At 35.2% G+C, this 24038-nt stretch overlaps 1 protein-coding gene across 1 annotated transcript in view; it reads left to right on the forward strand.

Moving 5' to 3' along the window:
* Positions 1 to 24038, forward strand: part of LOC123662230 (synaptogenesis protein syg-2-like) — a 119663-nt gene that overhangs the window by 73068 nt on the left and 22557 nt on the right. The window contains exons 7-8 of the mRNA XM_045597102.1: positions 1733 to 1883; positions 17258 to 17388. Of these exons, the coding sequence (XP_045453058.1) occupies positions 1733 to 1883; positions 17258 to 17388 (282 nt within the window). The remainder of the gene's footprint in view (positions 1 to 1732; positions 1884 to 17257; positions 17389 to 24038) is intronic.

Raw genomic sequence — 24038 nt, forward strand, 5'->3', positions numbered from 1 at the left:
TTTTCGTTCTCTGCCTGTTAAAATGAGTTAACATTTTTACTTATAAAATTATAAACATAAAAATTTATTATATGAAATGACCCAATCTAAAACCTAGTTAAAATTACTGTTATTACGTAGTATTTTCGTTCAAAAGTATGTTCTACAGTTTATAAAACAGTGTTTTTAACTTGGTTTATTTGATTAGCCCGTTTTCGCACTTTGTAGTGACCCTGCTTTCTACTCCGAGGGTTGTGGGTTTCGATTCCCACCCCGAGTCTGGATGTAATATAAACATTTGTTTATTTATTTATATATGTATTATTTATAAGTAAGTTTATCAGAAAAAAATATATATAGCTATACCAGTGTGCTGTTACTTATAACACAAGCATTAAGTTGCTTAATTTAGGAACAGACGACCGTGAGTGTATTGTGTAGATATTTATTATTTATCTTAGATTTACTCTATACACATTGAAAGTATGAATAAATAAATATTTTAAGTGTTCGCACTTAAATATACTTAATCAAAATGACTTTCAATTTACAAAATATGACAAAAAGTAGATATCAATTCAACCTATTGCAGTCCACTGCTGAACGTTGGATAAATATTTTTAACCGAGGAGGACGAGGAGGTTACTCAATTCGACCGTTTATTTTTTTTATGTATGTTTGGGGATAACTTTGTCGTTTATGAACCGATTTTGATAATTCTTTTTTTGTTGGAGAGTAGATATCCTAGGTGTGGTACCATGATAAGAAAATCACGATCTGAGGGTGGGATCCCAGAGAAATCGAGGGAAAAATCCGCATAACTTTATACTGGTGTACCGATTTTGACGATTTTTAATTTAATCGAAAGCCGATGTTTATCATGCGGTCACATTTAAATTTCATCGAGATCTGATTATAATTTTTTGAGTAATCTTTGATAATACGTATTTACTTGACTATTTTTCCGTCTACCTACGTTGTATTACTTGTCGATGGAATTGAAGTCGGTTTTTTTCGTTTGCCAGCAAACACAATTATATTATATGCTGATGATATTTATGTTATTTATAAACTTACAAAATTAAAATAATTATATTTTATTACAAATTTCATTTATCTAAAGTTCGTGTCAATGTGTTTCTATAGTGTCCGTTCAACGTCCACGAATTACTAATAGCCAAGCCTGAGCAGGTACTCAAACTGAACTTAATTTTGAGTCTATTATTCGAGTAAATTGGTGGTGAAATTAAAAATAAAAAATTATTATATTAATGAAGCGTAGTTTATTTTTGCAAGTTCTGTTAATACTTCGTAATTACAACGTGTCTGACTTATATCAGAAAAAATGCGCCTTCCGTATCGTTAGTCTTAAAATATGTTTTTAGTAAGGTTCATGCAAGTAATGTGCTATTAATACGTTAACTAATTTGTCCAAATATTTTTGATTTTGGAACGGATTTTTTCATAATACAAATTAGCTTGGTCTGAAAGATGACTAAGTTTCAAACACAAACTAACGAACTCACTAAGGCTAAACAATAAAAAACACACAAAATCAGTATTGAGATGTACCTTTTGCTCTTTTTTGGCTTATGTTTGTTGATGTGGTAATGTAGTATTCTCCTAGTAAACAATTTTCATCCATTACAAATATTCAAAACATAAAAATACAAATCTTTACTCTGGATAATATTATAGTATATGTATATATGAAGTCATACACGTGTGAAGAAACTCAAAATGTAATTTTTAGATAGTAGATGCAATGAACGACACGTGGGTGAGCAGTACCTTGCAATTTACGCCGATGCCTGAGGACGACGGCGTGCAAATTAAATGCCAAGCGGACAACAACGCTTTGCCTGGACAGAGCATTGAGGATTCCTTCAAACTGAATGTTGTCTGTGAGTATTTGCACACGAGTTACGTAATTTTGTACACTTCGTGTTGAGTTTTGACCTTTTTTTAATTTTGCTTCGTATTACTTCTTGTTGTTTGATTATTATTTTACTAGAATATACAATAAATACAGTTCGGATTTTTGAAACATAATTTCATTATTCAAAAATGGTGATCGTGTATTGTTTTTATCAAATATTCTGCTAATTAAATATCTTAATGACTGAATTGTCGCTTTTATTGTCTTTTTTCCACTAATTGGAGTTGACAAAACTAATATTGAAACTAGAGATAATTATTATATTTATTTAAAACGGTATGTTAAATATATATGTATCGAATGATTACTGTTTGTTGGCGGTGCCTAAACACCGACGGTCGCTAGTTCGATTCGCGCTCGGAGTGGATATTTGTGTTTAAAGAAATATTTATTTCCAGTCTGGTTGTTAGTCCCTGTGGGTCTCTCCACCGTGCCTCGGAAAGCACGTTAAGCTGTCGGTCCAGGTTTTATCATGTACACCTGATAGCAATCGTTACCTACTCATAGTATGAAATATATCCACCAATCTGCACTGGAGCAGCGTGGTGAATTAAGGCTCTGATCCTTCTCCTACATTGGGAAAGAGACATAGTAGTGGGCCCAACAGTGGGATAGAACAGGCTGAAATTAATGTTTATTTTTTCGCAAATAATGTTTTACAATGAAATATATGATCAGTGTGTATTAAAAAAATACAAACAATAAATTCGTTGTACCGAACATTCAAATAAAATAAAACATCTGACATGAAAAATTTCAACCTACACCCACGTCAAAACATCAGAGACATCATGTTGGTAACTTATTTCTTTCACACCAAATATGAAATGCTATAAACATTTTCTAACAAAATACGTAATACGAGAAACAACCCTATTTGTTCGCCCCCACCTGTTCGTAGAGACAAACGGCTACGACGTAATTTCCGCCACTTCTTAATATTAGAAGACATTCCATAAATGGATATTGCTACAAAATCAGCAATAACGAAGCTAAACTCAACCAGTTTGCACTTCTCTAACAACGTTAAGTTTAATTATTATCATGGCTACTTAGCACTCGGCACACTCATACACGTCACGCTGGATTGTTTATAAGCCAACTTGGAGTTAGGGTTCAAGTAACGCCGTTAAAGAACGTACATGTAGCTTTTATACTTCTTAATAAAAGTAAACGATGGTTTTAGTAAGGGTTTTAAATCGTTCATGTTTTAATCACGTACTTACACATTACACATCATCTTGATGGCTTCCGACAAATGGACTTTTTAGTAGTAAATATTTCAAATTTATCAGAAATAGGCAAGTGTAGTTAGTATAAGCTAATCAGATTTTAAACTAACTATGTGTTATCTACCAGTAACATTTTTTGAGTTTGTAATAATTCGTCTCTTTACCTGTGGCGCACATACTATTTTATAAAAAGAAAATTTTCTTGAGCGTTATATACATTTTATCAAAACGTATTACAACAATCAAGATTAAATTCTGGTTTCCTGATATTTGAGATAAAACAGAAACTACACATAAAAATGTCGTTAAAGAAAAAGGAAAAATTTTCCTCTAAAAATTTTGTAAGAAAAAGACATTTAATATCTACAATGGTTAAAAATATTACCACCAGACGCTTTCGTAGTTAACATTTATTTTAATAATAATATAGAATATTTGAATATTTTGAAGAGTTTATGTCGTATTCTACTGACGACAGCGACTGTTTAAACTTTATCTGAAAATTTCGTCAAAAATATGGCTTCATACATAGCAGAAGGAATTTTCGAGCAATAGTTAATAAAAGGGTTGCAAAGAAAATAAAATAGACGTGACTTTGTCATTTTGAATTTAGAAATACGAAGATTGTGAAGAATTAATAAAGCTTTGTATCCTGCAACAGCTTGTAACATTTTAATATCACTCTCCTTATAAAAATATTTTCAGTTATGAAGAAAGAGTGGAATTTCGTTCACCACGCTCTTATATTATTAGCGAATATAGGTACCACCACACCATACCACAGTTTATATTCCTAGACATTTATGAGTACTAAGTGTTTTGCTCCACAATCATAGTAAATGTTAAAATAATATTAGCATTTAAAATTGAAAAGACCTGATTGGAACAATCCGTCTTTTAGTTAACTCTTATAGAGTTAGGTAAGTGGCATAAAAAGAGTGTAAAAAATTATATGATATTGTAATTATAATACTAAAAACTTCCAAAGAATCGATACCGGTAAATAATAAAATCAATAAATAATTTTAGATACAATTTTACAAATTCAGCAACAATATTTATGAATTTGTCTAATTTGAAGACATCGTTATCATGAAACATTATCTCAACAAAGCTAAATACATTTATAAAAAAAAATATTTGTGTCATTCAGGCGAGGTCATGGCTCTTAGGTACTTGATACTTAAGTATTGTAACATAGAAGCGCTTCTTCTAGTGATAATTCTCTACCCTATTTAAAGGCATTGTTAGAAAATGTTCATATTAAGATTCTTGGGACTTGTTAAACACGAAGTAAATGCGCACAATTATGGTCGTAACAATAAACTGAAACACAGCCTGTACCTTAATTAAATTTGTCTTCTATACAAATGCTCAAGACCTTATTTTGTTTGCTTTGATGTGTATGATGAATTATTTCCGCTTTGACGATTTTTACTTAAATGCCAAGGAATGTTTATTACGAAACGATATCATTATTGTTGAATAATTCACTGTTTACAAAGACAGCAGCTTTTAATGGTTTGTGTTAGTAAAATTATTCTTAAAATATTAAAAAAGTAAGAATGTGTCTAGAGCAGTGATGTTGCTGAAGTAGAAACTTTCTTGAAATTGTTTAGAACCGGTAACACATCTTAAATCTGTCTTTAACGTATGACTCACGTTGACTGACATTATGGACGAAAAATTACAAAACTTAAAATATTCCTGTTTCTCAGCCTACTCATGACTTTTCTCTCTTTAACTGCAGTCCAGTAACGAGTGTGCCATTAAAAAGGACATATTGTCTGTATCCTCTAATGCTCGGATAACGACAGCATTGGTCGTAATGTGACCCTACTTACCTTGGAGCTAGTTGCTCTTAAAATTACTTCTTTACTGTTCTGGCTACTAAAAGATAGCTTACCCTAGGTTTATTAGTAAAAATGTTAAACTCATACATACGTCATCGACTATATTCAATTAATTCAAACGAAAATCTCATAAAGGTTCTAAGCTCTTTACAGATGCCTATGTAATTTCGTAGGTGACACGTCATTGTCGTCAACACAAGCTTTAGAGCTAAACATCTTTCATATAATGCCTTTCTCTATCTTAACGATGACATTTGGACGAATATCCAAAATCATATAAAAGTTTCACCTTTCACGGCTTCATCTGGGTCTTACTCGATGACGTTGTCAATTGACAGTCGAGCCAACATCAAGCAACACACGTTCTTAAACAAATACATCTCTCCATTCTTGATTATGCAGATACAGGCTATCCCGTTTAACATGAGGACTACTTAAACAAACTTTAGCTTCCAAAACTTAACTGTCAGGTTCGTATTTGGCTTACGCAAATACCACAATGCAAAATAACCTATTCGCTTTCGCCGGAACCTTCACATTACTTCTCTTCTAGACTGTAAGCTGTTTAATCTTCTGTCTAATGTGTTTATGAAGACATTTTTAGTATAAAATCGATCGTCGCAGATCATTCATTATAAGAATGTATGTAGATCTGCATACAATTACAATTTTACTAGAAATTTAGCTAAGGTTTTACAGTATAATAATAAATATCATATTGTATGTATGCCTTTTTGAATGCATACACGTATCTGCTTAACAATTTTACTTTATTAAAAAATTTACGTAAGTAAATTAATTATAGTAGAGATTTAGCTGTAAATTATTACTGAAATATACCTTTATAAGTAGTAGTATAGAAATATACTCGTATATATATACTAGCTGACCCAGCAAACGTTGTTTTGCCATATATAATATTAACCCGCTTAATACCCCCTCCCCCTTGTAACTTAAGTCTATGAAAAATAGATGTTGGCCGATTCTCAGACATAATAATAGACCCAATATGCACACAAAATTTCATAAAAATTGGTCCAGCCGTTTCCGAGGAGTATGTTAACTAACATTTTGACACGAGAATTTTATATATAAGATATTCTTCGTATTATGTATTGGACAATATATGTAGAACATGAAAGACCACGCCACGATTTATAATAGAACCCGTGTTTTAGAACATAATAGGATAATATTTATAAACCAATCGACGTATGTACAACATAAATGTAATTGTAGTTACACCTCTGTGGTAACTTCTGATTGTTTTGTTAATTAACATCGTGGGTTAGTGATTGATTGTGGTAACATAACCGGGTAAACCAGAGGTATTCATCGTCCCGTGCCGTTTAACTGTGTAATACTCTACTTTAAGACATTTTTCCCATTTATCTTTTAATATTGTGTCTAAAATAGAGCACATTTTCACGTTTCATACAGATTTTTTTTTTCACAGTAAATTCTATATACTTACTTTATCTAATTGAAGTTTACTATTATCTTACCTAAATTTACAAGAAACCTGGATAAACGTAAGGATACAACTTAAATAATTACAGAGACAAACGTCAATTTATAATTCTAACACGTTAATTTAATATGTACCTAGTTTAAAAATTATACTATTAAGTATAAAGTATTCATTGATAGAATCAGATCAAGAATTTTTATCCCAATATTCAAAAATATTTATATAAATTAATATTATATAAGATTTTTTTTTTGTCTCAGAAAGTATCGTTGTATAAATTTCGTTTAATCTACGAGTTTTATAAAATAAAAAAGGATAATCACCGAGTATAACAAAAGCTAAGATATTAAAATGAATATATTGAAATAACTCTACGTGAATCTAATTTTACTTTTTAAACTATTCCTAGTAACTTCATAGCGAACTTGTTGAAAATTAATTCTATATAATTTAGCTAGGGCACTACGTAAAATACTTCGTAAAGTATGGAACGCGGAGCTTGCGTTTCGGATTATTTTTTGCGTATCCGATTATTTTAATATCGTTTATGTTATACATTTAAGTTTCTTATGTAACTCGCTATTTCAAATTAAACTGAAATTTAAACGAATTTTAAGGCTAGTTTAGGGGAATATATTTACCTATATTCAAAATAAGAAAAGCCAAAACAATATAAATCATTAAAGATAACTTTGATTAGCTTTTCACTTTGTCTTCTATCTATTTTTTTAATGAAAATAAATATAAAAATTGATGGAGATAGATTATAGCTGCATTATATGTGTAAATAAAAAATATCGCCGAAATGTATGTACACGCGTAACTTCAGAACTATTGCACCGAATCAGATAATAATTTATTTTTTGTGTTTCTTATTGTCCACACATGATTTAGCTAAAAGATATATCGTAAAGCTATATTCATCAAAAACTATTTTAGTACGAAGTTTGTTGGGTCAACTAGTTTATAATAAAAAAGACATGCTTATATTTATTTATACATGGTGAACATTTTTAAATATTTGAAAAAACATGTTTATACATATGACCAATAATAATAGTCGCTTCAGCCTGTAATATCCTACTGCTGGGCATAGGCCTCTTTCCCCATGTAGGAGAAGGATCAGAGCTTAATCCACCACGCTGCTCCAATGCAGGTTATTGGATTTATTCCCCACTAAGAGTAACGATCGCTATCAGGTGTATATGATAACAACCGGGACCGACGGTTTAACGTGCTCTCCGAAGAACGAATAATTATAGCATGTGCGTATATTTTAGTTTGAGAAACTGTTACCGTCTGAAAAAAATCTTGTTTTTAATTAAATATAAAGAAGCATTGTCGCCTTAAAGTAAATACAAGCACGAAATCCCTTTAAGTAGCCTTCGTGGCGTATGCGATGCTGCTGTCCAAACATCTCAGCTCAGAATTAGTTTCGACTAATCTAGTCGTCTCTTACTGACGTTCTGTTAACACAGACGCTATAGAGTTAGTTCATTTCAAAAATAATAAAGTTAAGATTTTATAAACATTTTTGAATATCATATCAAAAATTGACCGCTCCAGCAGGATTCGAACCCGCGTCTCCGACTGACCGTGTCGGCGCTTTAGCCAATTAAGCTATGGAACGATGTACCCGCTAGAGCGAAATTTTTGATATGATGATTTTTACTTTCGGTTTAAGCGAACCGTGGCGCCGTCTATAGTGAGTTCTTTACAGAAACCCGTAACTATTCAAAGTTTCATATTACAATGAAAATCTTTGACAGGAGACGACACCATGCTATTTTTAATATGGACGATTTTATTTTTGTGTTACCCACACATTAGGAATTCTAAACATTTTTGAATATCATATCAAAAATTGACCGCTCCAGCAGGATTCGAACCCGCGTCTCCGACTGACCGTGTCGGCGCTCTAGCCAATTAAGCTATGGAACGATGTACCCGCTAGAGCGAAATTTTTGATATGATGATTTTTACTTTCGGTTTAAGCGAACCGTGGCGCCGTCTATAGTGAGTTCTTTACAGAAACCCGTAACTATTCAAAGTTTCATATTACAATGAAAATCTTTGACAGGAGACGACACCATGCTATTTTTAATATGGGCGATTTTATTTTTGTGTTACCCACACATTAGGAATTCTAAACATTTTTGAATATCATATCAAAAATTGACCGCTCCAGCAGGATTCGAACCCGCGCCTCCGACTGACCGTGTCGGCGCTCTAGCTAATTAAGCTATGGAACGATGTACCCGCTAGAGCGAAATTTTTGATATGATGATTTTTACTTTCGGTTTTTTCGGTTCCGATCAGTCGGAGACGCGGGTTCGAATCCTGCTGGAGCGGTCAATTTTGATATGATATTCAAAAATGTTTAGAATTCCTAATGTGTGGGTAACACAAAAATAAAATCATCCATATTAAAAATAGCATGGTGTCGTCTCCTGTCAAAGATTTTCATTGTAATATGAAACTTTGAATAGTTACGGGTTTCTGTAAAGAACTCACTATAGACGGCGCCACGGTTCGCTTAAACCGAAAGTAAAAATCATCATATCAAAAATTTCGCTCTAGCGGGTACATCGTTCCATAGCTTAATTGGCTAGAGCGCCGACACGGTCAGTCGGAGACGCGGGTTCGAATCCTGCTGGAGCGGTCAATTTTTGATATGATATTCAAAAATGTTTAGAATTCCTAATGTGTGGGTAACACAAAAATAAAATCGTCCATATTAAGATTTTATTTTGTGTATATTTGTGTATTTTTGGCGTATGCACACATAGTAAAGTGTTTATGAATTTATAATGATTTTAAATATATTTGAAGTATGAAAAAAAATCTGTATTTTTTTCTCTACTATTACTCACGTAACTTGGTGTTAAGATACTTCTTAATTAATAAGGAACTTTTTCTTATAATTAATACAAATATAATTATACTTACAATTAATTATAATTAATAAGGATGCTTATTTGAAAATTAATTTAGAAATTCTAATTACGTTACTTTATTTGTGAGGAAAACGTAATATTATATTGTGTTACTCGCTATAAAATTTTAAGAGTCGCTATTAGTTAGATGTAGTCATGTCTGTACATTGTGAAAAGTTTCTCCATTGCACAGGACTTGTTAGGAACTAGTGACGTAGTAGACTGACGTAGTGTGCTGTGTGGTTACGGCACTAAAGAATTTAGCCACCCCATCTCTTCCCGTGGGTGTCGTAAGAGGCGACTAAGGGATAGCACAGTTCCACTACCACCTTGGAACTTAAAAGGCCGACCGATGGCGGGATAGCCATCCAACTGCTGGCTTTTTAAATGCACAGACCGAGGACGGGCAGCAGCGTCTTCGGTGCGACAAAGTCAGCCCTGCGGTCACCAACCCGCCTGCCCAGCGTGGTGACTATGGGCAAAAACCCCCATGAGTTCGAACATAAAAATAAGGCCCTCAGTTCCCGGCAGCCCCACTATTCCCGGCTACGGCAGCGGCCGTGGTAACGGTGGGGTAGAGGGTGCCAAGAATCACCGGGGTACGGGAGGCTGCCATAGAAAAATATTCCTGGCTACGTATAATGGACGCACGCTACGGTTGGACCATCACCTCACCGAACTTGAGGTAGAACTTAGTCACATTAAGTGGAGCATACTGGGGTTGTCTGAAGTCCGAAGAGAGGGAGAGGACACGATGATCCTGGACTCCGGGCACTTGTTCTACTTCCGTGAAGGTGATGGGCTTTCCCAAGGTGGCGTCGGTTTTCTGGTTCACAAGACTCTCACTAACAACGTTGTGGAAGTCAGTAGTGTGTCGACCCGGGTAGCGTACCTTGTACTTAAGCTCACCGACAGGTACTCCCTGAAAGTGATACAGGTATATGCGCCGACCTCGGCACACTCTGACGATGAAGTCGAAGCCTTGTATGAAGATATTACAAGGGCCATACATGGCACTACTTCGACCTTCTACAGCGTTGTTATGGGAGACTTCAACGCTAAAGTGGGAGTACAAGGCCGCGACGGATCGAGCATCGGACCACACGGATTGGGGCACAGGAATCACAGGGGGCAGACGCTTGTCAACTTCCTCGAATCGGAGGGGCTCTTCTTGATGAACTCATTTTTTCAGAAGAAGCCCCAAAGGAGGTGGACATGGCAAAGCCCCGATACTGTGACGAGGAACGAGATAGATTTCATCATAGCGGATAAAAGGCATATATTCAGAGATGTCTCAGTGGTTGACAGGTTTAACACCGGCAGCGACCACCGGCTGGTACGGGGCACTCTGAATATATGTCTCCGAAAGGAGCGGACCCGCTTGATGAAATCTATTCTCCGACCTACGCTGCCCCAAATACTATGTGGCTCCGAGCAGTTTCAGTTGGAACTCCAAAACCGATTCGATTCGCTGGAAACTACTAGCGACGTGGACGAGATAACCGACAACGTGGTGAAGACGGTGTGTACACTGGGTCGCAGGCACTTTCCACCAACAAAGCCAACGAAGCAGTCCAAACTTTCTCCCGAAGCCTTGGATCTGATGCGGCAGAGGCGCGAGTTGCCGGCTGCTTCGCCAGAACAGAGGGCTCTTTCCAAGAGGGTACGGAAAATTATTCGCCGAGACCTCCGCTGCTCAAATACGAGAGAGGTTGCTACTCTGATTGAGCAGAATAGGGGGTCCAAAGTTTTCCAAAGACCATTGGGGAGAAGCCTTCTTGCGAAGCTTAAAACAGCAGATGGCAGAACCGTCTGCTCTCGCCCTCAGGTCCGAGAAGAGGTTGAGAATTTTTATGGACAGCTGTACTCGTCGAGCGCACGCAAGCCTGCGACTTGGGACACCGAAGATCCACGGGCACCATTGTTGCGCCATTATTCGGAGTGTATCCCGGACTTCGAAGAGGATGAGATTGGTGCAGCGCTCGGGCAGCTTAAAAACGGGAGGGCCCCGGGGGATGACGGAGTTACCACTGAACTCCTTAAAGCCGCAGGGCGACCTGTCCTGAAAGCCTTGGCAAGACTATTTAACGCCGTCATCCACCGAGGTACCACGCCGGAAGCGTGGTCCAGGAGTGTGGTGGTGCTGTTCTTTAAGAGAGGCGATAAGTCTCTGTTAAAGAATTACAGACCGATCTCACTTCTGAGCCACGTCTATAAGCTGTTTTCGAGGGTTGTTACGAATCGTCTCGCCAGAAGACTCGACGAATTCCAACCACCAGAGCAGGCTGGGTTTCGAAATGGCTACAGCACCGTGGACCACATCCATACTGTTCGGCAGATTATCCAAAAGACGGAAGAATATAATCAGCCGCTGTGTATGGCATTTGTGGACTACGAGAAAGCCTTCGACTTCGTCGAGACCTGGGCTGTCCTGGACTCTCTGCAGAGATGTCATATTGACTGGCGATATATCGAGGTACTAACATCTATGTACGACGCGGCGACGATGACCGTTCATGTCAATGACCAAAGAACAAGACCTATTTCCCTCCGGCGAGGGGTAAGACAGGGGGATGTAATATCACCGAAACTGTTTACCACTGCGCTAGAGGATGTTTTTAAGACCTTGGATTGGGGGGAACGGGGCATCAACGTCAACGGTGAATTCATCTCTCACCTTCGTTTCGCCGACGATATTGTCATCTTTGCGGAGACGCTGGATGAGTTAGGCCAAATGCTGGCCGGCCTAAACGAGTCCTCCCGACGTGTCGGTCTCTGTATGAACTTGGATAAGACGAAAGTTATGTTTAACAACCAAGTCATACCGATACCGGTATCGGTCGATGGTACCCTTCTCGAAGTTGTTCAGGATTATATTTACCTAGGCCATACTATCCAACTAGGCCGCAACAACTTCGAGAAGGAGGCCGATAGGAGGATTCGGTTGGGCTGGGCGGCGTTTGGCAGACTCCGTCGAGTCTTCACTTCGAAGATTCCGCAATGCTTGAAGACAAAAGTTTTCGAGCAATGCGTTCTGCCTGTGTTAACATACGGAGCCGAGACGTGGACACTGACCAAGGGACTGGTCCACAAGTTTAAAGTCGCTCAACGTGCAATGGAACGGGCTATGCTTGGGGTCTCTCTCAAAGACAGGATTAGAAATGAGACTATCCGCGAGAGAACGAAAGTAACCGACATAGCCCACAGAATTAGCAAGTTGAAGTGGCAGTGGGCTGGTCATCTATGTCGCAGGACCGATGGCCGTTGGAGTAGACGGGTCCTAGAGTGGAGACCGCGTCTTGGCAAACGCAGTGTGGGACGTCCTCCGGCCCGTTGGACCGACGATCTACGTAAGATTGCCGGTGTAGGCTGGATGAGGATTGCGGAAGACCGGGATGTGTGGCGCGAACTTGGGGAGGCCTATGTCCAGCAGTGGACTGCGATAGGCTGAAGTGAGACGTAGTAGACTTGTCCTGCCCGACAGTAGTTACACGGAACCGACTACTCACGATTAATTTGTCCTTTGTCTTAGTTCCAGTTCCAAAGAAAACAGCTAAAAGTTAGTTGCTTATTTATTTTTTTCTTCTTTCCCAACAACAGCAAACATAAACACGTAACTGTTTAAAACATAATTTAGATTTGAAAAACATTAATTACAAAGATATTTCTAATTAAAAAACGAATACTAAAATTTGTTCCTTTTTGAAAGGAAATACTCAAAAAAAATTACAATTCATTTAATAACAGTCATTTGTATTTTTTATTCGTGTTCCTATAAAAATTCTAATACAATTCGGAACAATTTTCAAGCTTTATTACAAGATAAAAGAAAATCAACTGGCCAAATAAACGCCTGTTCCTTTATAGCTTCTAAAACGATATAAAAAAAAATAATCCAACAATAAACACAATTACATAAAAATGTAATATGTGTGCGTGTGTAATATTCCAGAGACCTAGTTTTCTGTTAAAGACTGTAATAAGAGCTGCGTAAAAGGTAATTAAAACCTTGTTAGGTGTCGGGTACTTAACATGAAAAGCAACACTGAGGTCTGGCCAAAAACTAATTTCGACCACTGAATCGTTTCAGGATTCGAGTAGGTAATACTTTCAAGAGAAAGTATTCAATTAGATTTCACAGATTGTTTTCTGAATAAATCCCTTTTGTAAAATACACTGCTTTTATAAGGATAAATTATTTTGTCTTTATTATATATTATACAGATGAGGTATATTTCATATTTTATTATATTTTTATTTTTTGTTTACACTATATAACACATTAATCGTACTATGTTTAACAACTCAAACTACAAATCTACTAAGTCAAAGTGTTATTAAAATCAAAATTTTTAAATTTTATAAAAATAAAACTGTAATAAAACGACATTATTTCTTCGTTGGATTACCTATCTATTTAATTATAATGATAACAAAATGATGAAATTAATATACTTTGTTTTCTTATGTTTACGCTAATTTCTTTCATTATAATAAACAACTTTTTTGGATTTTATCGCGGTTTATCAGGTTTTTTAAATGCCCGACATTTCGGATAATTTACAGCAACCATGGCCACGGTAGGACACTCCTCGAATTTACTTTGATCCATCTATTCTATTATAATAAGTTGGAACAGTGACGTAGTGGGGGGAAGAGGGGCATCATGCCCCAGGCGCTACTCACAAAAGGGCGCCAAATGGTCCGCTAAACAAAAAATTGTTGGACATATTATATGGTTTTCGAATGGCAGGGGCTAAAAAGGTATTGTGCCTCAGGCGAGAGTTAAGCTCGCTCGTCTCTCATCACTGAGTTAGAAAGCTTTTTTTTTTCAACTTGATATCTATAATCTATATTTCAACTCATATCACAGAAAAGTGACCTAGTTAGCTTAAAAATATTTCTTAATATCGTCAAATATATATGGAATCGCAAAATAATAAGTACTAATTGACGCGAGTAAAACTATAAGCCTTCTAATCTCCCAATAAAACTATTAAAGCTCAATTTTAAATATAATTGTACAACGATTTATGTAAAATATAATAACATTTTACTCCAGATAATCTTTTAGATTCTCTGTGGATTTCTCTCCCTCTCTGTCTCTCTCTCTCTCTGTGTGTGTGTGTGTGTGTGTGTGTGTGTGTGTGTATCTGTGTGTGTTAAAATTTAATTACATTAAAAAGAAACACTCCTCAGATAATCAAATTTAAACATTATATTACAACGATACAAGTTTGTCACTACACAAAACGACTTAATTCTTTCAAAGGATAGTCATCAAAATGAGCAAAGAAACGTACTGACTCTATTACGAGTAAGGAAATTAATTTCCGAATATAAATAAATTCTATTTACTTCTGCTTGGCGAACCGTAACGCATTTAGAGCGGGTGGAATTGCTTCGCTCCCGTCTTGAATCGTTTTGGCAACAATTTAACGGAGAAATCGTAAATGTTTATTTTGAGGACATTTTCGCGCCGCGGGTCGACATCGTTATAGGTCTTTAATGGACAATAAAGTGTCAACGCCTAGTTGGAGATACCCTTCACCTGAACGAGCCAGATGTTACAGCGCAATGGCAATGATTATAACGGTGGTTACTGATCATTCGATGATATCGTGTTGCTATCTTTTATAGCTTAAAGTGGTTTATGTGAATTAAATTTTACCAAAGTAAGGAATATTCTTGAAGATACTTATTATAAATGAATGTAAAAGTATTATCGTATAGTAAATGTATTATATGTTATTGTGAGTCTACTACTCGAACTTTTTAGACTTTCTCTTTCTAAAAAGAAAAAAGAAGGGATTGAAATCTAATAATTCACCATGCCAATTCTTTATACACTCTTTGTACACTTCCCTACCGCTTCTCATTTTCTACGCCCTATCCTATACCTTAGGGTTGTCTGTAAGAAATCGCTGTTAGTGATAAGACCGTCTTTGTACATCTTCCTTTTTATGTATCACTTTTTGGTTGTTTCTTTATGGTGTACAATAAAGATTATTTATTATTATTAATTCTGTTTTATATGGCCATCAACGCATTTGTGATGGCCCCAGTGTTATAAGCGTTTGTAGATTACGATAACTACTTACCAACAGATGAACTTTACGCCAACATTGTAGTATAAAAATACAGAAAGAAAATCATCGCAATCGCTAAATTGTTTAAAATTTGTCCTTCAAAATTCAAATTATATCTGACCGTTTATAACCACGACCCTTATTATGAAAAAAAAATTATCTACTGAGCTATCGTGGTTGAAACGTACAGCAAACTGTAACTATAATAACGTTAATAAAAAAAATACATCTTTCTTTATTCTACGTATAATCCTCGGCATTGATAATTTCCACAAACCGTAATGCATTCATCAAATGAATAGCGATGCTTAAAACTTTCAACACTACCGAACGTAGCCTAGTTTCATATAATTATATTCTAGCGAACATTTCAAACAATGAAACTTAAATATGGTAACGATTTAGAAACCGCATATACAGGAGATTTACCATCTATTCAAGTATGCATATTAGTTGAAAATCAGTCGATAGTCTACGGTAATTTGATAGCGTACACAGCTATGTACATTTTAGTTAGTTTCGCGATGAGATTAACTTTAGCAAAGTTTTCACTTGTATTATTACTACTACATTTTAGCATTTCCTGAATAAATAGCTTTGAATATCGAGTCTTTAGTTTATTTCTATTCTGAGAAGCGTTAACATCAAAGTTGTATTTTATAAGATATGCTTTAAATATAAGAATACTAACGACTGCATTTCTATAAATTATCTAAGTATTCATGACAATATCTGCTGTTAATAGTGTATAGAAACGGCCTATAAATGTCAAAATGATTGACAAATATACCTTCTCACGCCACTTTACAACATGTTACACCCAAGTGCCATATAAAATGTATTACAAGTTCTATTTTCAGCCCTTATAACGGGAATAGAGTGTAAAAGATGATTGGGAGAATATTGAAATCGTAACATGGAATCTCAATAAATAAATTAAGAAAAATAAATTTAATTTCGAACCATCTGTGCACATATTTCTTCTGAATATTAATTGTAAGTGACGCCCAGCCATTGGTTGAACTGATTCTTCGAAAACCCAAGACATAATTTTACTTAAGTAATTTGATATAATGGAATTTCTCTTCAATCTGAACTTCTCTTGAAAGGGGAGACGTCCCTTTGAGTTTTAATGGCTTAAGCGGAATCTTGAATAGAATTTACTTTTTGACATTAATGTAATAATTCATAATTTCAATATAATATTGACTAATCCAATAAACATGTTGATAAACTTCAAAACAATATACAATTAATATACTCAATAAAACTATATAAATTTCAATCACAACCAACGAGCACGAATGTGACACATTTACGTTATTAGGTGTATCAGAAGAGCGAGCTTAAACTCAAAACTTCAACAAAAAAAAAGAAATCAGTAGATATAATAATAACAATATTTTTTATTTCTCAAATATATTTTTTGAAAATTCCTATCAGATGTAACCCTCGTTAAGGCATCAATACATCATACAATCCATACAATGGAAACATTCAAGTAAAATAGGATACTTTTATGTAAAAAAAAAATATCGGTAATGATCACAATTATGTGTAGTTTTCTTGAGATAAAATTTTTTTTACAAAAAATCAACCTTAGTAGCCTTAAATGTAAGTGATTATATTTTTAATTTGCTACAATCACTTAAGTCGTTTCACAATTATTGATATAGTGAATTGTAAAAAAGCTTATAAAAACACAAAGATAAACTAAACATAATAAAACGGTTTTAACAGTTGTGTCCGTTGTTTCAGATCCTCCTGTAGTATCTCTATCATTGGGCAGTACTCTCAACCCTCTTGATATCAAGGAAGGTGACGACGTCTACTTTGAGTGTTCCGTGCGCGCAAATCCGAAGGAACATCGTATAACGTGGTATCATAATGTAAGTATAAAGTATAAATAGGACATGATTTAGAAACGCATATACTTTCGAGAAATCCTTTCCATTGGATGCTTAATACTACAAAAATACTACAGTAGACTCTAGTTCCTAGTTAGTATAAAATTTCTTTCGAAATATCCCTAAAAAAAGACTGGAAAAAAAACACGGAAGCTAGCCGTAAAGCATGTTACCGCTCAATCATAATATGACTACCGATGGTAATAATTATGACTATCACATATACGTTTCTTGGATGTGAACTGTGACATAAATTGATTCTTTACAATAAATATCAATTATTTCCACTCTGAACCACAAAATAAAATCATACACATAATTATATAAGTATAAAAAATATAAAATAAATATTTTTAAGTGTAAAGCGTTTATTTATTTATTTATTGTAGTCAAAGTCTAAAAGAACAACTAAATAAATACCTATATCATACAAAAATATGAATGTACCAAACTTAGTCTCGAGTAGTTATAGTAGTTTATGCAACTGTCATATAACACGTGGTTCAATAAGTCCCGAGACTAAGTACTAAAAAAAGGTCTTTTTTATAAAATTAATTTTTATTCATCAACATAGTCTCCTCCAAGAGCGATACAGTCTTTCCAACGCTTTTCTAACTTTTCTATCCCATGTGTGTAGAACGATTTGTCTTTGGCTTCAAAATAAGCCTCCGTTGCTGCGATAACTTCACTATTTTAGTCAAATTTCTTACCCTGAAGCATTTTTTTGAGGTCTGCAAACAGCCAGTAATCGCTGGGGGCCAAGTCTGGCAAATAAGGGGGATGAGGAAGCAATTCGAAGCCCAATTCGTTAATTTTGGCCATCGTTCTCACGGACTTGTGACAAGGCGCGTTGTCCTGGTGAAACACCACTTTCTTTTTGTTCATGTGAGGCCGTTTATCCGCAATTTTGTACTTCAATCGCTCCAATAAGCACATGTAATAGTCACTATTTATATTTTGCCCCTTTTCAAGGTAGTCGATGAAAAGTATTCCATGCGCATCCCAAAATATAGACGCCATAACCTTACCGGCCGATTTCTGAGTCTTTGGACGCTTCGGGCGGCTTTCACCAGCCGCTCTCCACTCCGCTGCCTGCCGATTGGATTCCGGAGTAAAATGGTATATTCAGGTTTCATCCATTGTTACATACTGACGTAAAAAATCCTTTTTATTATGATTCATCAGCGCCAAACATCGCTCTGAATCATTGATACGTTGTTCCTTTTGATTAGTTGTCAGCAAACGCGGCACCCACTTAGAAAAAAGCTTTTTCATGGCCAAATTTTTATGTAAAATAGTGAAAACACTACCAGCTGAAATCTTCACTATCTCGGCTATCTCTCTCACTTTTACCTTCCGATCTTCCAATACGATTTTGAGGACTTGGTTAATATTTTGTTGAGTCACTGCTTCATTTGGACGACCTGAGCGTTCCCCATCATTGGTGTTCATGCGACCGCGTTTGAAGTCGGCATACCACCGACAAATGGTTGCTTTAGAGGGAGCTGATCCTGCATAACATTTTAAAAGCCATTGCTGTGCTTCAACGGTATTTTTTCCCATTAAAAAACAATGTTTTATCAACACGCGAAACTCGTTTTTTTCCATTGTATCGAAATTACAACCGTAGCGTCACTTAAATGTTTCAAAATCAATAATTTTATTGTTCCATTTTTAAAAATTTGACACATATTCTTGTATTGATAGCCAGTACTTTTTAAAAATCAAAAGAGTTTTTAATATATGCGCCATTTCCAGGTTAGTCTCGGGACTTATTGAACGATCTAGTAATGAAGGGTATTAAAACACGAGTGTGAGTTTATGAAACGAGCGCAGCGAGTTTCATAATAGTAACGAGTGTTTTAATACCCGTGTTATATGCAGTTGCATACACTACTTTATCTTCACTAATGCAATTAATCAAACAACAAGAGTAAAAGCTGGCAATAGTTTATTTATAATAATTGTTCAAATTTTGGATGGTACAATTTTGAAAGTTAATGTTAATTATTGATCCAGCAGCTGTAGCGGTCGCGGGGCAAGCAGTAGAGCTCGTAGACGGAGTCGGAATAAGTTATTATATTCTTTTTCATATAATTTTCTAGATTTTTCTGGCAAAAGATTGTGAGTTAATTTTGTTGCCAATTCTAGAATATCCGGAGGCGTACAAATATCATCGTCGCTATCCATTTTTAACTTTTAATTTATTAAATTAAATTCACGCGTACGTGTATTGTCACAGTGATTTTGCCGCCATTAAAATCTAACCAATGAGAGCGCAGCTGCGCGCATGCGCGCGATGTTATAATGAGATTTTACGATATCGATGTGGATATTATACCATCATGTGAAATTGCTTAAATTGAGTGTTTTGTTGTCTGCGCTATAACAGTAGTAATTATAAGTCAAGTATTGGAAACATAAGTAGAATGTTACAACATTAGTGTAGATAAAATAAGTTACACAGTGCCCGCTATCGCTTGTATCCATATACAATTTAATAACAATTTATAAGCGGTCGGGGATCGCATGCAACAGTATCGTGAAGTTTTCGCAAAGTGCAAATGGCCGCTATAAGAAGAAGCGTTGCGGAATCCACCTCGTGGAAATCTACAATTTTAGTTTTAAGTTCCGAGGTTATATACGAATACAAATGAGCCCATTAAAATACTTCTAATACTATGAACGGTGTTAATTCAATTGAAAATTTAATTGTGAAATTTATTTAAATTTATTCGCTTAAAGATTAATAAAATAAGGATCTCTATTTTTTAAATATTAAGCGAAAGATACGGTGATTTGGCTATTTTTAATGTGGGTATTCCAAAGCAATATTTATTTCACTTAATCAAACTCGATTTTAACTGGATATCTTTCTCTCTCTTGACGTTAGTGAAGCTTTTCAGTGTGTTATGTTTTATTATTTCATTTATTTGTCTTACACTTTTGTATTAGCATTTAAATTTGTAATTCTAACATTTATTAAAATATTGGAATTTGTATTAATATTACTCTTAATACCGGAACAGTACAAAGATGTCGACACCATCTTCCGAATGGTTAATATAAATTTACGATTAGTCAGTCGCCATCTTCATTATCTGTTTGTAGGGTTACCCAATAAATACAGTTAACATTCAAATCTATGCTTCGAATAATTTTATAAGATTGTATTGTTTGTAATTTAGTTAGATTGTAGTGTTCTTGCTGTAAATGTTATTTGTTGAAGTACCGGAAGAGCATAAAGATGGATACCATCTTCCGAATAGTTAATACTAATTTTCTGATTGGTCATTTGTCATTTTGTAATCTATTGGCGCGATTGTTGTCCTATAATAAATACGATAATTTGTAAGTGAAGAAGCAGTTATTGTTTAATTATTGTGCGGCTAACATTGCTACTCGATACGTGGCGTATAAGAGATTAGTGTGATAACGTATTCAATGTAGTTAAAAGTGTGTATTGTGAATTAATAACAATAGATTTTAAGTGAGAAATAAGTGTTGCATTGAGTGTTTTCAGTGGTCTTCTACATTTGTAACCAACTAACTCAGGTAGGGCACAGCAGGAAATTTCCTGCTCACTATATGGAACAGCCCGACTGGGGTAGTACCTCAACCTTAGAGTAAATCACAGCTAAATCATACTGTTTTCAAGCAGTGTTGTGTTTCTGTTGGTGAGTAAGGTGACCAGACCTCCTGGGGGGAATTGAAGGTAGGGTCGGCCACACACTTACAATGCTTCTGGTGTTGCAGGCGTCTATAAGCCACGGTAATCGCTTTCAATCAGGTGAGCCGTTTACTTGTTTGCCGACCTAGCTTTATAAAAATAAAAAACAAATTATGATTGAACAATTTCTGTTTCATTCCAATTCTTATCTATTATAGAAGGCTCCTATCTTTGGAAGGCTTATTCCAAAGATAGGTAGGAAGGTATACAAAAAAGTATTGTCTGGTATTCATAAAAGGTGCCAATTTCAATAGTTTATGTTTTAATCTCGAATATGCGGTCTCTATAGTCAATATTATTCGCAATAAATGCACAGCACAGCTTTAAAATGAGAATCGAATAGCTTGGACTTTGAGCAGTGTTGCTATCGCAAAAACAATAAATCAGTGGATTTATCAAAAGTTGTTACTAAAATAAATTATTGTACAATACAAATATCCTTCCGTGTCACGAGCGGGAATCGAAACCGCGACTGTGTATAGACGACTACGCCAGAGCATTGTTCGTCACACTATTTCACTACTCAATACTTAATTAACAACGATAATCTGACATGAGTAGTTGATGTAAAAATTGTAATCAATATATAATATTTGTTTACCAAACTTTTTTACGATATTTTTCTTTGATAATTATGATATACTAGCTGTGCCCGCGGCTTCGCCCGCGTTGAAATCAGTGTGTCACAAAGTTTTCCTGGCAAACTTCCAGTGAAACTCTCATCAAAATCGGCTTAGCCGTTCCCTAAACCTTCTTCTTGCCAATGGTGGAGCTCTCTCTCCAATGGTGAAACCGCATGAAAATCCGTTCAGCAGATATTTGAGCGAATCGATCACATACACTTTTGGAGACTTTGTTTGACTGAGTAACTTTTTAAAAGGCACTATTTTTATAATTTAATAGTTATTTTTTATAAAACCTCTCTATACATCACATTTTTAAATTTATTTTCAGGCTGTATATGTTTCATACAAATTATCAACCCCAATTAAAGCCCCTTAGCAGTGGAATATCATAAAATCCGTTCTTAGCGAACGTTTGCTAACTATAATCTACCTTCCTGCCAAATTTTGTCTTTGTCCAACCTGGATGGATAGACCATCCAGCGGTTTTTGAGTTCTCGTGATGAGTGAGTTAGTGACCTTTCTGTTTTATATATAGATTACGATGCATTATTTGGACACCTCCTCACCATCTATAGAGTATACATTTTAAATTTCAAGTCTCTTACTTCAAAAACATAGGACTTTCATACAAACTACCAACCCCCGTTTTACCCCCTTAGGAGTCGAATTTCGTAAAATCCGTTCTTAGCGAATGTCTACGCCCTATAAGGAGCCTATTTGCCAAATTTCAAGTTTGTAGGTGTTATAGTTTCGAAGATTTCGTAATGGCTGAGTAAACCTACCATCCCCCGTCTTAACCCCAAAAAAGAGTTGCTTTCTAAAGATACATTATTTGGTCACCTTTCTACCATCTATAGAGCATACATTTTAAATTTCAAGTCTCTTACTTCAAAAACATAGGACTTTCGTACAAACTTCCAACCCCCGTTTTATCCCCATAGGGGTCGAATTTTGTAAAATTAGTTCTTAGCGGACGTTTACGACCTATTAGGAGCCTATCTGCCAAATTTCAAGTTTTTAGGTATTATAGTTTCGAAGATTTCGTAATGACTGAGTGAATCAACCTACCATACCCCGTTTTAACCCCAAAAGGGAGTTGATTTCTAAAGATACATTATTTGAACACCTTCTCATCATCTATAAGGCATACATTTTAAATTTCAAGTTTCTTACTTCAAAAACACGGGACTTTCACACAAACTTCCAACCCCCGTTTTACCCCCTTAGGGGTCGAATTTCGTAAAATCCGTTCTTAGCGAATGTTTATGCCCTATAAAAAGCCTATCTGCCAAATTTCAAGTTTATAGGTGTTATAGTTTCGGAGATTTCGCGATGAGGGAGTAAACCTACCATCCCCCGTTTTAACCCCAAAAGGGAGTTGATTTCTAAAGATACATTATTTAAACACCTTCTCATCATCTATAGAGCATACATTTTAAATTTCAAGCCTTTTACTTCAAAAACATAGGATTTTCATACAAACTTGCAACCCTCGTTTTACCCCTTTAGGGGTCGAGTTTCGTAAAATCCGTTCTTAGCGGATGTCTACGTCTTATAAGGAGCCTACCTGCCAAATTTCAAGTTTGTAGGTGTTATAGTTTCGGAGATTTCGTGATGAGTGAGTGACCTTTCGCTTTTATATATATTATAGATAATAGTCACAAATACAATGAAATAATCAAACAAACGTACAACAATATTCATAACGTTTGTTACGTAAGCACAAACAACTGAACGGTGTTAAAGATACACTTACAAAGTCTAAGCGCTCCGTCTACCCAGAGACTTGTAAAATTGAGCACGTCAGAAAATTCTAACGTTCACTATTAAACACCTTTTACTCAAAAATGTATGCAAAGCTCAAAACTTCCCACGTTTATCTCTCAGCAAACGTCTTTCTTCAACTGCTACAACATATCATGCAAGCATCTTGTATCTAATCTAAAAAATGTCTGTCTGTATATATACTTGTTACTATTAAAGTTATAAAATGAAAAATACAAAAATAATTCTAAGTGCATATTCATTTCTATTTTTCCCATATTTGAACTATATGACGTGGGGTTAAGGACTATAAGTACCACTTATATGAGTGTGAGTTATCTTTTTGAAATTTTTACTCATAATTGTTTTCTTAAATAATTAAAATTTATGCTTTGTAATTTATGTATCAAAGGAGGTGTTAAGACGACACCTTTTAGGTTTTAACGTACGAAAATGTTCTACAAAATATTAAAATACATTACAGGATTAAAATTAAAATGAAAAACTTATAA

Source organism: Melitaea cinxia, chromosome 18 (assembly GCF_905220565.1).
Source record: "Melitaea cinxia chromosome 18, ilMelCinx1.1, whole genome shotgun sequence".
NCBI classification, from domain to species: Eukaryota; Metazoa; Arthropoda; class Insecta; order Lepidoptera; family Nymphalidae; genus Melitaea; species Melitaea cinxia.